This window comes from Grammomys surdaster, unplaced genomic scaffold, assembly GCF_004785775.1.
Source record: "Grammomys surdaster isolate TR1022 unplaced genomic scaffold, NIH_TR_1.0 256, whole genome shotgun sequence".
Lineage (NCBI taxonomy): Eukaryota > Metazoa > Chordata > Mammalia > Rodentia > Muridae > Grammomys > Grammomys surdaster.
The window spans coordinates 511,634-526,677 of record NW_021604697.1 but is presented as its reverse complement, the minus strand read 5'-3'; the positions used below and the strand labels follow the sequence as shown (position 1 = coordinate 526,677).

Here is a 15,044-nt window from a genome sequence, read left to right as displayed (position 1 = left end):
ACACACACACACACACACACACACACACACACACACACACACACACACACACTCGAATTGTCCAGAACTGGGGCATTGGTCTGAGAGGTGTGCAGAAAAGACATCTCTAAGAGAGGAAGGGCGAATCTAACGCGGGGGCGAGCCTGGAGAGCAGTCACTCAGGAGCGCGCGCGGAACTCTGGAGCGGAGGAGGCGCGCCAAGAGTCACCTGGTGGGACAAAAGCCACCCAGAGCCTGGGACTGGCTGGGGATAAGGGGAGGCTGGTGGGGGAATGGAGGAGTAGGGGCCAGGGCAGGGGGCGGAAACTAGGAGGGGCGGGCGCTGTGGTGGGCGGGAGCCTGAGCCAGCAGCGCCCGCCGCCGGAGCAGGTGGAACCGGTGCTGGAGCACGCTTAGCGGAGCTGAGTGGGACTTCCCTGGAGCCATGGAGCTGCTCAAGCTGAACCGCAGCGTGCAGGGACCAGGACCCGGGTTGGGGTCTTCTTTGTGCCGCCCGAGCGTCTCCCTCCTCAACAGCAGTAGTGCCGGCAACCTCAGCTGCGAGCCCCCTCGTATCCGCGGAACCGGGACCAGAGGTGGGTGCCTTCCTAAACCCTTCTCACCGCACCGCACAGCACTATTCTAGAACCTCTTCGACCTCTACACTGTCAGTTGCCCATACATTTCCCAGGTAGGACTTCCTCGGCTTCCACACAGGTCCCTCCCCTCCACACACTGTGCCCCCCGAGCTCTCTTAACTCCAACACCTTCACAGCATGGGTCAGACAGAGCCCTGGCCGCATACTTGCCCTGCCATAGCTACTCAGCTCATCCACCAAGCTCAGCATCACACGCTGAGAAGCAAGACCTCTTCTTGCCAGCAGGTCTAGCTTTCTTTTCCAGTTTACAGAGCCAGTACGGGGGGTGGGGGGGGGGCAGGAACCGGGGAAAGAAAGGTAAAAGAAGAATGCTGGGGGCGGCGGGAGGGGCAGAAACTCTCTGGACTGCATAAGGGATAAGAGTTGTAATCTTCTCCCACCGTACCCAAACCTTCCCAAGAAACGATTCTCAGATCTGGATTTAGCTGGCACTAGGGGATGCTACCTTTCTGGTTTCATTTGTCCCTAAACTCCTCTGCTCCCAGGGTCAAGTCCTTCCTTCATCCATCTACAAGCCTTCTCCATCTCTCTGAAGGTCTCCGAGTCCCTTCCAAAGCGCCCCCAAGTATCCGTTTTCTCACTTGCCTAGAGCCAACTTCCCCTGGCAACAGTCACCTCACTCCTTTGTGTCACCTTCCCTTCCTACTGCTTTCCCTCATCCCAGCTTCAAAATGACTCATTCCTTCCATCAGCAGCATCTTCATTGCTTCAATGAACATCTTAAAATGCATTTCATCCTTCCCTCCCCATATTTGCTTGCAATGTTTGATGAACGTTTGCTAGGCTTAGCGCTGGGGACACCGAATGAACTAGACACAGTCAGTCTGCAGTCTCAGCAGTCTGCAGCCAAGTACACAGGGACAGAGACCACAGGGAAAATCACTGCCTGGAAATCTCACAAGAAGGTCTGATTGGAATGTGGACATGCAAAGGAATTGAGGGTCTGGTAACTTCACTGAGGGTGGAACCTGGGAGCTTGGGTTCAGTAAATGGAAAGGGAAGGAGTTGGATTCTATGTTCAAGAAGTAAACATTGAAATAAATTATAACCTACATATTTACTCAGCCCGTAAAACAATTCATGCTTTCTCAGTTTGGCTTTTGCCCACTGTCACTTAGACTCTTTTATTCAGGAAATATTTATTGAACCAAAAACTGTGCTAGGCAACAAGGATATGAGTTTAGCAAAACTGACACAACCCTACTTCATGGAACTCTGAATTTACAGGGGAAACAGACAAGTAAACCAGGAATGGCAGCATGAAGAGAAGAAACATAATGAATATACAAGAGAGACATCTCCAGCCTGCTCTGCCCTTGGGGGTTAAGACTGGTTTCCTGGGATAGGGATATGATGAAGTAGGGAAATACAACAGAGAGTTAAGTGACAGAACAGCAGAGGTATACAGTGTCTTAGGCAACGACAGCCTGTCTAAAAAGCTTATAGTTTAAGGCCATAGCATGTTTGTTCAGTACAACATAGTTCTTGAATGGCTGGAACATGTACCATTAAAGGTACCTAATAACACTTAGGCTGAACCAGCCTAGAGTATATTTGGGGAGCGTTATAGCCCTTGCTATAGTGTGTAGATTTTATCCTGAGGCATTGGGATCCACGGAATAGTCTATGCTGTCAGGATTGATTGCATGGTGTTGAGATTGAGATGGGATGCAGAAGGATACTTTAGAAAGCTATTGCATTACACAAATCTGGCTGGAAGATGATGCTAGCACAGAAGGAGGGGCTGGCACTGTGGATGCAGGGAAGTGGCTGGATCCGAGAGCCACTTCTGGAAATGGAGTCAACAGAACCTGAACATTGGTTAGAAGTAGAGAGGGTGGATGAGGTCAAGGGATGAAATCCAGTTTCTGGTTTAGCAAAGTGAAAGGATGTGGATAGCCTATCATAGAAAGGCAATCAAGGAGGGACTGGATATGCACTTCATATTGCAGCACTTGCCTGCAACTACAAGCATTCAGCTCCTAGTAACAAAAGAGCAGAAGCAGTTTTGGAAGAGGGGATTATTATAAACTCAACTTGAAACCCATAGGGTTCAAAAAATGATGGTTACTCACCAAAGCTGTTGAATCCTGAGATCTGGAACTTACCTTGGAGGTCTGAGCTGGAAATATAGACTTAAAAAGTCTTCACCTGGGGAGGAGGACACTGGAAGCCATAGGAATAGGCAAAATACTTTCAAAAAGTATTGTATAAAATGAGAGCAGGGAAGCAGAGACAGGAGCCTGCAGAAGGCTGGCATTTAAAAGCAAGGCAGAAGAAGGAAGATCCACACGGAGATGCAAATGAAACAGGAACAATAGCTGTGTCTTTGCAGAAAGTGAGAGGAGAGTCTTATCTGAGGTCGAGTGAGGGATACCAATTATTGCTATGATGCATCAGAGATGAACAAAACAGCCACACCAGTGTTGTTCATATACAATGATTAGTTCTGAGGAGGTGATGTGGATACAAGACCTGACTCAGAAGGAGGAGGACTGGGCCACAGAGAAGGGGTTGCAAGAAGTGAACAAGAGTAGTCAGGCAAAATGTCCAAGAAGTGGGGGTGTGAAGGAGAAAGAAAATAGGACAGTGGTAGAAAATTTATGGGGATGAGGAAAGGTACAAACGCAGCAGAGCATTTCTTGTTCTTTCTTTTCTTTCTTTCTTTTTCTTTTTCTTTTTAAACAGAATCTCAAAATGATGGGTTCAATTTTTTTTTTTCTGTATTAGCCCCTAGATTAGGAAGGACTACAGGTTTGCTACACCATGGGTGTTTAAAAGTAGAGAAGGATAAAGAGAGATGTTAATGATTCTGAAACAAAGGAGGGCAGCCAGTAGAGCAAAGGTCCTTGAAGAAGCAAGATGTACAATGATTCAGAGCCCATTCAAGGACTGACTGGCCTCATTTGTCTAGATGTTGTTATGTGCACACATCAGGTCGTTGCCCAGGTGTTCTCATATCATATGCAAAGTCTGTTGGCCAGTCTCACTGGAGTAGGACCTCCAGAGATGCATATGTCACCTGGGCTCACTACAACAAAAGAGAGAAATTGGTATGCTGCACATTTTATTTTTAGAAGAACCTGTGACTTTACCATCACCTCAGATGCTGTCCACAGTAAAATGGCCAACACCAACACTCACATCAATATCATCCACAGTCATTTAGAAGTTATTTGTCTGTCACAGGCTACCCTTATTTTATTATTACCTACAAAATATCACATCTTTCCCATGACTTGCTTAAGTAAACCTTCTCCAGATATTAACCAGAAAATCATGGAGTATCAGTCTTAAGCACTCAGATATTTTCAGCAAAGACTGTACGCTCACTCGGGTTCTCAGCTATTTCACACAATCAAGATTAACATCTTAACTGAGCTAAATGTGTTAACGTCTGACATTTATACTCACTTAGATAGTGCCCACACACCGTTGGTATTGCTGACTCCTTCCTCTGTGGGAACTACATTACCTGATTATTCTGCCATTCACATACAGAGCTCTGCATTTAACCCGTGCTTCCTGAAGATGTCACCTGCAGAGATGTTATTTAGTCTTGGCTATTGTCCTGGTTTATCCCACGGTCACCACAGTTACTCGGGTGTTCTTTAATCTTAAACGTGGCCTGAATTCAACCTGATATTACCTTCAGACATGCAGATGATACCTTTCTCCAATCATCTCACAGAGAAATAAGGGTCACTTTCACTTACCTCTACATTATTCTCAAACACTAAAGCATCACTCAGTGTTCTGCTGTTACCAACTCACCCGTGCAGATGACCTCTGCATTCTTGCTCAGTGTCACTGACACTTGGATGTCTCCCACACACACTCAGCTACTGTCCTCAGCTGAACATGTTCATGCTCACCACAGAGAAATAGTCATGAGTCCTACACTGACGTCTCTGTTTGTAACCAGAACCAGCGCAGCAGGCGAAGGCATTGGCTGCTTCAGCTCTGTAAAGTCTTTCTTAGAAAAGCCTGTTTGTTTTTGTTTTGTTTTTAGATAGGCTCTCATGTGCCCTCTCCTGGTTTAGAGGGGGCTGGGGATCAAACCTCCAGCTTTGGGCACGCTACGTAAGCTCTCTCCCAACTGAGCCACATCCTCAGCTCAAGTTGTGATGTTGTCTGGATTCTTGCACTCACGTTTCTCTGCTATCTCTGGATGATTACACACATACACACATACACACACTAACACACACTCACATGCTCTCACTAGCAAACACATGCCCACAATTTTACACCCTCTCTCACAATGCTTACATGCTCACTCAGGCACACACTCACACACTCTACACATTCACGCACATTTGCTATACAGTTGCTTGTCATACTTACTGTGACTCTATCCTCTTGTTTTCAGAAAACTCCAAGTACATTAAGAACTTCAATCATGTTCTGGAGCCATCTCTAACCAAGCTGAAAGGCACACATATCGGGTGTGTCTGTTGGGTGAATGAGTGAGACACAGGTTTTTAAGTGCTTGTCTAGTTCAAAGTGCTACACTAGCCTGAAGGGTGGTGATTGCCCTAAGAGTTAGTTGAAGAGAGATTCAGAGGATGTGAGAAAGATAACAAAACTAAAGAAGTTAAGGAGGGTGAAGATAGAAGAAAGTAGACTTGGAAAACAGAGTTCAAAAAAAGGTACCTGCACTACACAGAGAAACCCTGTCTCGAAAAACAAAAACAAAAAACAAACAAACAAACAAAACAAAACAAACAAAAAAAAAGGTACCTGCTCTTTTTTTCTTGGGTTCAAGTGCCTCTCTAACAAAGATCTCCCTTCCAGAGTTTTTTTCTCATCCCTGCACACACACACACATACACGCACACACCTCAAATTTGTCACACATAAGCCTTTCATTTCTGTCCCTGTGAAAAGAACATAGCTTGAATCAGGTGTGGTGGCACACACCTTTAATCTCAGCATTTGGAAGGTAGAGGCAGTAGAATCTATGTGAGTTCAAGGCCACCCTGGTCTATATAGGGAGCTCCTGGTCAGCCAGGACTATATAAAGAGACCGTGTCAAGAAGAAGAGGAGAAGGAGGAGGAGGAAGAAAAGGAGGAGGAGAGCTTGAAAATAGACATACAACAGCACCAGCATCAGCCTGTCGTGTGCTATTGTTCCATCAAGACTCTTTAACATGTGCCTCCCAAGATACACAGGTAGAAAAGAGAGGCACAGTAACGTGAGGTGCCATAGTGGAATATAGAGGCAGGGACAAAGAGACATTTAGACTGAGATTTGAGGGAAGAAATAGTACGATGAATGACTGGACCCTACAGCGACTGTCGGAGGGGAAGCATTTTGGGTATTCAAAGATCTAAACAAGTAATGCTACTGCTAAGTCCTATTTGAAGAACTCTTTTTAAAAGATTTATAGTGGTGGTGGTGGAGGCGGTGGCGGCAGCGGTGTGTGTGTGTGTGTGTGTGTGCACATTTGTGCATGCAAAATAAGGAGTCAAAATAGGGTTTCTAAGATCTGGAATTGCAGACAGTTGTGAGTCGACTAACATAGAAGTGCTCCTTATATCTTTAAACCTGCTTTCCAGCCCCATGTTAAGGGATTTATAATAAATAAAACTTTATTTGAATCCTACAACAACTTCTAAACAAGTGAGTTATCATTATAAAACAATAATACAGTTTGGAAACTAAGCCAAAAGTCAGCTAAGAGAGCTAGCTAGCAGCTAAGGAGGAGGCTGTGCCTCTGGACACTTACTACCCCACAGTGTAGGAGGCTGTCTCCCATCCTTTGTCTCTTCAAGCTCCAATCTCCCTGACACTGAGGCCATGGATATGGATGACTCAGTCTACTTCAGTTCAGTCCAATTTTGTTCAGGTTTGCATGCTTATGATATAGGTCCAGAGATGAGTCTGTCTCCCAATAGACAGTGACACAAATGAATGGGTCATCCTCCCAGCCCCTCCGACTCACCCAGCAACACTGATCCCTCCTGGGGCTCCCACAGCTTTTTTACATCTCTCAACTTCACTTCTTATCACATTGTGTGACAATGATCTGTTTAAGTATCTCAGATGTCCTCTGTACTGTAAGCTCTCAGATGGCAGGGAATTTGTCATCATCACCTCTTTGTCAACCCAGTGCCTGACAGAAAGGAATCCTCTGCAAATGTTTACTGAGCAAGAATGAACATTTGGAGAGTAGTAATGCACAGCTCAGAAAGGTTCTAATAAGTGTGTGGGGAATACACAAGAACCTGCACAAGGCCAAGCGAGTAGGAGTTATTTCCAAATGAGGTGTCCAGGATAGCATTTCCAAAGCAGTGATAATCAGTCTGATTCATGGAGGGTAAGAGACTTCTAGACATTTATCAAATTTAGGAAATGAGTTTGTGATGGGGCAGGAAGCAGGGGCTTTATGAACGAGTATTCATTCCCAGGCTGAGAAACCAGCTCCGAAAGGGAGTCACGAGTGTTCATGGTGCATTAAAGAAACTGAGTCATCAAGTGGGTTGAGTGGGTGTGGCACTGAGCCGAGGTGACAGTCCTAAAGAGGGGTTGTAGTTTGTACAGAGTGATGGGTGGATTTTTTTCTCTTGTTTAGCTGGAGAGGGACTGTTTTGTTTTTGTTTTTAGAGAGCACGGATATGATCCAACACGGTCCTAAAAGGAATGAGTGGCCAGGGGTACATGGAGGTCCAATGGAATGGTCAGAGAAGGAACCTTTCATCCAGTAGCTACAGAGAAGTGATCTTAAGAAATATCGAACCAGAAATTCCCTAAAGTGTTTACAGAGAAAAGCAAGCATGGGACCAGCCATAATGAGAGATGGGCTTTTCTAAGGGAGAGTAGGGTTGAGCCAACTCAGCTAAGCATTTATGATGGTATCACATTTACTGTCATCATTTCACTGCATAGTCCCAGGAGGATAGAGAGCATTCGCAAGGAGTCGGGATCTAGCTGGATATTACGGTTTGGGGGTGGTGGGTGACGCTGGGTTGGGGCTCTGAATGGATGAGGTCAGACCCTCCAACAGCCACCTCTCTCTTCTATCCAGAATTGGAGTTGGCCATTAGAATCACCCTTTATGCTGTGATTTTTCTGATGAGTGTTGGCGGAAACTTGCTCATCATTGTGGTCCTGGGACTGAGCCGACGCCTAAGAACGGTCACCAACGCCTTCCTGCTCTCCCTGGCAGTCAGCGACCTCCTGCTGGCTGTCGCTTGCATGCCCTTCACACTCCTGCCCAACCTCATGGGCACATTCATCTTTGGCACAGTCATCTGCAAGGCCGTTTCCTACCTCATGGGTAAGTGAGACAAACGCTGTCTCCCCCTTTGCCCTCTCCCTTCTTAAAGTCCTTGACAAATACAAGGGTTTTTCCTGATAGAGGTGAAGGAAACCATCTTGGTGAGCATGCAGACGGCGGTGTGTTTCCAAGACGAGCCTTTACTTTATCCTTGTTTAGGGGTATCAGTGAGTGTGTCCACTCTAAATCTCGTGGCCATCGCCCTGGAGCGATACAGCGCCATCTGCCGACCACTGCAAGCACGAGTGTGGCAGACACGCTCCCATGCAGCTCGGGTGATCTTAGCCACGTGGCTGCTGTCCGGACTGCTTATGGTACCCTACCCTGTGTACACCGTGGTGCAGCCAGTGGGACCTCGAGTGCTGCAGTGTATGCATCGCTGGCCCAGTGCGCGAGTCCGACAAACCTGGTAAGGAAGTCCCGTTTCCATCTCCCCCACATGCTTACACTCCTTACCTAAAGCAAAGTTTCTAGGCTGTGGGCTAGGTGGCAGAGGCAGGGGTAGGATTTGGTTATGCCACTGGGAAGGGCAAGAGACCTGCGAGGGGCTCTAAATTGGAACTACAAATGTGGGAGTGCAAAATGAGGCTTGGTGAGAAAATTCTAGAAACTCCAGTCTTTGCCTCTTCATCTCCCTGTGCCTGGCCACAGGGAGACAGTGATTGGTCTCTGTGTTGTGTTCTCAGGTCCGTGCTACTGTTGATGCTTTTGTTCTTCATTCCTGGTGTGGTTATGGCAGTGGCCTATGGACTCATCTCCCGTGAACTCTACCTAGGGCTCCGCTTTGATGGTGACAATGACAGCGAGACCCAAAGCCGGGTCCGAAACAAAGAGAGCCTGCCGGGTGGGGCAGCACCAGGTGGGTGAAAAACACGAGGGGCGGGGCTTTGGTGATGGGCATGAACTCCTTACTTGGGTGGATCTGAAAGAGTTGTAGAAAGGCAGAAGGCCGCGGTGAAAGCTGTAGGGAAGGGGCATCGAGTGGAGGTTGGGCTGCAGTTTGAGAGTAGTCTGTCTTCTGCTATGAGTGCACCCTCTGTACTCTGTGCTCAGGGCCTGTCCACCAGAACGGGGGTTGCAAGCATGTGACTAGTCTGGCTGGGGAAGACAGTGATGGCTGCTATGTTCAACTTCCGCGTTCCCGAATGGAGATGACAACGTTGACCACACCCACTCCTGGACCAGGCCCTGGCCCTCGGCCCAACCAGGCCAAGCTGCTGGCTAAGAAGCGGGTAGTGCGAATGCTGCTGGTGATTGTTTTGCTTTTCTTCTTGTGTTGGCTGCCAGTGTACAGCGCCAACACGTGGCGCGCCTTCGATGGCCCAGGCGCGCACCGAGCACTCTCAGGGGCCCCTATCTCTTTCATCCACTTGCTGAGCTACGCCTCCGCTTGTGTCAACCCTCTGGTCTACTGTTTCATGCACCGCCGCTTCCGCCAGGCCTGCCTGGACACATGTGCCCGCTGTTGCCCACGCCCTCCACGAGCTCGCCCACGACCTCTTCCAGATGAGGATCCTCCTACTCCCTCCATTGCTTCTCTGTCCAGGCTAAGCTATACCACCATCAGCACACTGGGGCCTGGCTGAGGGGTTGGGAGAGTAGAGAATGAGACAAGATACATAATTACTATAAAATGACCCATTCAAATACATAAACAAAATCCAGGATTAATCCAGGTGGGCACCCAACACCATGAACAAACCCCTGCACACAGAAAATAGTATCTTTGCTGCCCCAGATGAAACAGACAGAAGTCTTACATAGGAAAGGAGGCTCACTTCTGATATGGGACTGAGTCTCTCCTCAGACATCTGACACTGACCCCATTAAAGACAGACACAATGTCCATAGCAGTTTCCCTATACAAGGGGAACTCTGACAAGGGCTGATTGGCACGTCCCATCCATACACTAATAGCACTATTTTATAGTGCCCATAGCCTAGTGCAGTAGTGACTTAGGATATTACGGCTGTCCCCAGTTTGACCTCATCATTGCCTTCCTCATCCAGACTGAAATTATCAACAGGCATAGTCATACACCTTTCGGAGCTGTGGATCTTTTAGCACTGAAAAGTCCCCTCATCCCTTTCCATTAAGGACTGTGGAAAGTCCTTTTCCCTCCTGCCTCTCCTCCCTCACCCCACATCATAGAAGAATAAGTGACTTAGTGTCCTCCTGGACTTCCCGAGCGTTGGCACGCAGGTGAACCGGCGTGGTTCATGGGGAGCTTCTTCATTTATTTGTTCCCTTGACTACTCAACCCCAAGTCCAACCTTGTGCAGAAAGAGATGAGCATGCCCGATCTTGATTGTCATCTTGGACCTCACCATACTCCAGTGATGTAGCTGGGACTCGCTGTGGCCGGTGGGATATTCATGACGCTTTGTGACTCCTGAGTACATCCTCTCATTCGGTGCCATTGTTAAAGTACTATACTGATGACTGCCTGTTAATTTTGAGATGAAAAGATAAAAGATGAAAGACTGCATAAGACTCAGATTATTCAGTGTGTATGTGAAATGCCGAGAATCAGACGGTGACAGGTACGTAGACACTAATTAAACAGTGGAGTCTTTTTATTACGTACTTGATCTCCTTTAGTGTCAGAAACTGGCCAAGATACGGTTGAATAGAAGTGCCTTCACTAGATGTAGCAACACAGAGACCTGCGGGTGATGGGCGGAGTGTAGGACTGGAGGCCAGTGTGAGTCTCAGAGCCCAACTCCCTTTTTGACCATAAACTCATCTAGCTCCAGAGGAAGACAGACCAGCAACCTCAACTCTTCACAGAGTGGGAGGGGGAGGGGTAGGAGGAGGAAGGAGAAGAGGAGGAGGAGGAGGAAAGGTACGAGGGGATGGACAAGGATAATCAAAGGCAAAATACTGTGAGAGAAGAGAGCCTTGATGCTTTTTCTAGCAACAGATCGGAGAAACAGACTGTCTTAGCCAGCCTTACTATTGCTGTGCTGAGACACCATGACCAAATGCAAGTTGGGGAGGAAAGGGTTTGTTCAGCTTACACTTCCACATCATAGTCCACTATTGGAGGAAGTCAGGAAGGGACAGAAACAGGGCAGGAAGCTGGAGGCAAGAGCTCGTGCAGAGACCATGGAGAGTGCTGATTACTGATTTGCTCCCCATGGCTTGTTCACACTGCTTTTTTGTAGACCACATGACTACCAGCCTAAGGATGGCACCACCCACAATAGGCTGTGCCTTCTCCATCCCCCACTAATGACTTATTAAGAAAATGCCCTGTAGGCTTGTATACAGCCAAATCTTATGGAGGCATTTTCTTAATTGAGGCTCCCTCCTCTCAGATGACTTTAGCTTGTGTCAAGTTAACATAAAACTGTCCCAGCATACAGACCTAAAACATGCATGCGTGCGCACACACACACACACACACACACACACACACACACACACAAACACTCGTGCCAAAGCTCTTAAAATAATTTAGGGTAGAAAAGAAATAATTTCAGTGGGCCAGTGATGGTTCAGTAGTTAAAAGCACTTATGACTCAGCCTGATAACCTGAGTTCAGCCCATAGGTCTCTTGATGGAAGGAGAGAATTGACTTCTAAAAGTTGACCTCTGACCTCCAAATGTGCACTGTGGCTGTGTACCTGCACTCACACATATATCATACACACATAATAATGAGTGATCGTTTTAAAATAAGAAATAACAGCCAACCACTCCTCACCCAGGGGTTGGTACCGCATGAGCCCCCTTCCCCTCTATGCTGAGTGTTGAGATAGGGAAGTCCAGGTGGACTTGGTGGGTATGATCCAAATGCACTGTATTCATGTACAAAATTATCAAAAAATAAATTTTTAAAAAACTTAAAGAATCATATTCATGTAAACCCTGAGATGGAGACAGGTAGATCTGAGTTTTAGGAGACATAAGATATACAACATATTGATGCCTTTACTAAAGAAAAAGAAGACAAACTTAGTAGATCTGAAATTGCTAGGGCCTGACCCAGCACTTTGAGAAAAAGCCTGTACAAGTAAGGAGCCCTGAAATGTAACCCTCATCCACCTTGCCTAACATCCACCCACTAACCAAGCACCCTAGAGAAAGGCTGGATGGAGGGACAGTGAAAAGGGACAGTGGGCCCCCTGTTTATCATTATAGGGTCATTCCTATCCATCCTTTCTCCTGAGTTCTGGGCTGTGAAAGGCTGGGGGAAGGAAGAGAACGAAGGAGAAGGCGTTCCAAGCTGTCAACTTAAGACCGTGCTGTTTAAAAATAGAATCCCAGCTGGCCTGAGGAGCTGGAGGGAGATATTAGGCCTTACACTCGTGCCAGTGCCAGCTTTTCCATGGAAGCAGGAATAGGCTGCTCTTCTAAAGGGGTGATAGGGGCAACTCCTCTATTAGGGAGGCATTGATTCCTGGGGTGGGGAGAGAGAGTCAGAGAGACAGAAAGAGAGATGGAGAAAGAAAGACAGAGATCCTGAGAGTGCAGGAGCTGGGGTGAGAGAAGACTGAGTACAGCCTCTTTGAACTTCCAGTGTGATTCCTAAGTGCTGTAGCCCAGGCTTAACCTTGAACCAAGTACAGGGCATAGCCTGAGAAACACCACTGCACGTGTTGAAACTCTTTCACTCACAGACACTCACGCCTCCAGCATCCCACTCTGTGTACCATCCTACTGCCAGATGTGAAGTCCCAAGCATCTCCTATTTGTTTTGTAATTGCTGCAACTCAGCAAATCATGTCTGATGCAGACTCAATGCCACTGTTCCCATGAGCCCCTGCTTGGTCACTTTAGATGGCTCGTCTGCTAGTTCAGTACTTCACTGCGGTCTCTCCTGATGGTTATTTGTGTTCCTGCCTTATTTCTCTCTTGGGCTGGAAAATGGATGATATAACAGGAAGATGGCAGAGCCAGGTGACATGGAGGTACTGGTGAAATCCAATGCTTCCTGGTGCTCTTGTGACAGGCATTTGGACAGATTCCTTGATGTACTTCCCAAGACCCTTCAGAGCAGTTCTTTTCTCCAATAGTGAGGAAAGTAGAGCTGGGGAAGCTAAGGGTGGTTATATATGTCCCCACATCCAGAAGAAAGCCCAAGTCTGAACTCAGGTACCTGGCTCCAAAGCATCCCTCTTTGTCACAGGGTTTGGACTCTTCAACCCCTGTGCACTAGCCACCCTGTGATGTATGAAGTTAGGCTTGGTGGTGCATGCCTTTAATGTCAGCACCAGAGACAGAGACAAGTTGTTCTATGTGAGCGCAAGGCCAGCATGATCTACAAAGTAAGTTATAAGATACTTAGGGCTACACAGTAAGACCTTGTCCAGAAAAAAAAGGGGGAGGGGGGCGTGCGGTTTCATTCAAATTACCTCAGTGAGTTCCAGTCCCAACTGTCTAACAGTGGATCCATAATATTATTTCAAAATGAAGTAGAATAGGAAGCATGAAATGAATTACCATTATACTGGCATACAACATAAGAAGGATGAAACCTGAAGTTACTTTCTGACCTGGAGAAAGAAAAGCACCAGTAAGCAGGCCCTCTGCAGATGGACACTCTATCATTTGGATCTCGAGTGACCTCCTAAGTGCCCAAGGGTTTACTAAAGTTGTAGTGTCAGCTTCATGACATTGGTAAGTGGTGGAAGGTGCATATGGAGAGGTGGGATAAAGCTGTATGTATGTGTATGGTGTGTTCACATGGTGGTGGGTCCACATGTGCATGTGAGTGTGTGTGTGTGTGTGTGTGCATCCATATGTCTGCATATGTGTGTGCTATCATGAAGATAGGTCAACCTCAGATGTCTTTCCTCAGGAGCCACCCACCTTGTTTTTTGAGACAAGGTCCCTGCTAGCCAGAGAACCATAGGATCCATCTGTCTTTACACCTCTTCAAGGCTGGGACTAAAAGCATGTATGTCTGCACCTGGTTTTTAAAATGTGGGTTCTGGGGCTCTAACCCAGATCCTCATGTTTGCACAGCAAGTACTTTATCAACTGAGCTGTCTCCCCAGCCAGTCTGTAACCTGCTGTGTGAAAATCTGCCTCTGCCTTCCAAGTGCTAGGATTAAAGGTAGGCCCACCCCCCAACCTAAACCTATTAAAGAAATGGACCTTAGTAGCAAGACTTCAGGCCTTTGGAGGTATGCCCACAAAGAGGATATTGGAATGTTAGCCCCCTATTTTTCTTTTTGCTCCTTTCCCATCATGAAGTAAGTAGTTTTGCTATATCACATGCCCTCCAGTATGATTTACTACCCTTCCGCAGCCTATGGGCAATGGGATGGGGCCTGTTTAGTTGTTCTCCAGTTTAGTTAATGAGCCAAACCCTCAAAACTGTGAGTCAAGCAAACTTTTCCTTTTTTTATTTGTTTGTTGTTTGTTTGTTTGTTTGTTTGTTTGTTTTTAAAGACAGAGTTTCTCTGTGTAGCCTGTAGCCTCCCTTGGCTGTCCTGGCATTCACTCTATAGACCAGCCTGGTCTCAAATTCAGATATTCTCCTGCCTCTGCCTCCTGAGTGCTAGGATTAAAAGTGTGTGTCACTACCACCCGGCTAACTTTTCCTCTTTATAAGGTAATTGTTTCAAGTAATTTGTTGTGGAGAGCCGCATAGTGCTGCACCTTTAAGATGGCACTGGTCTCTGCCTTCCACCACCTGCTGGCGAGGACTCTTAGGAGTAAACAACTCCTTATATGGCAGTGGCAGTTGATCTGGCTTGTCTCCGAGTGTGTGGACCTATCTGCTGTTGCCACGTGGCAGACGGGGGTTGGCTAGCCCTAGAGTACTTAAGCCTGGGAGAGGCTTCCCTCGAGGTCGTCAGTTAGAAGGTGGTCAGTTAGAAGGTCATCAGTTAGAAGATTGTTCAAGGGTCCTGATTAAACTGCTTGGAGAAGAGCTCCTGCGTTGCGTCTTCCTTGCTGGTCGAGGGTGGACGCGACAACTGGTGGCCCGCACGAGGAAACAGCGAAGCTCAGAACTTCAAGCAGTCAGGGTGGTGCACTGGTAAGTTCCCAGGTTAAGTTGGGACAAGAGAAGGCCCTCAGTAAAAGAGGCAATAAAGTTTCCGGGTAGGAACAATAAAGCTCCCAGGTTATTGGGACAAGACAAAGCTCCCAGGTTATTGGGACAAG

General features: G+C 47.1%; 1 protein-coding gene across 3 annotated transcripts; it reads left to right on the top strand.

Moving 5' to 3' along the window:
* Positions 1-133: 133 nt before the first annotated feature.
* Positions 134-10,410, top strand: Cckbr (cholecystokinin B receptor). 3 transcript variants are annotated; one of them, XM_028775553.1, is made up of 5 exons: positions 134-575; positions 7,670-7,921; positions 8,081-8,330; positions 8,608-8,780; positions 8,975-10,410. In XM_028775553.1, the coding sequence occupies exons 1-5, from the start codon at positions 425-427 to the stop codon at positions 9,505-9,507; spliced, it is 1,359 nt and encodes a 452-aa protein (XP_028631386.1). In that variant the 5' UTR covers positions 134-424; the 3' UTR covers positions 9,508-10,410. The 3 variants fall into 3 exon arrangements, with proteins under 3 accessions (XP_028631386.1, XP_028631387.1, XP_028631388.1); XM_028775554.1 differs by having other exon boundaries at positions 425-575; positions 8,608-8,765; XM_028775555.1 differs by lacking the exon at positions 7,670-7,921 and having other exon boundaries at positions 425-575; positions 8,608-8,765.
* The last annotated feature ends 4,634 nt before the right edge of the window (positions 10,411-15,044 follow it).

What these genes read in the sequence shown, in the direction of transcription:
- Cckbr (XM_028775553.1), top strand. Translation starts at nt 425, where the DNA reads ATGGAGCTGCTCAAGCTGAACCGCAGCGTGCAGGGACCAGGACCCGGG. An exon ending in GGCCGTTTCCTACCTCATGG is followed by an intron (nt 7,922 to 8,080) that starts GTAAGTGAGACA and finishes ATCCTTGTTTAG; the next exon opens with GGGTATCAGTGAGTGTGTCC. An exon ending in GCCGGGTGGGGCAGCACCAG is followed by an intron (nt 8,781 to 8,974) that starts GTGGGTGAAAAA and finishes CTCTGTGCTCAG; the next exon opens with GGCCTGTCCACCAGAACGGG.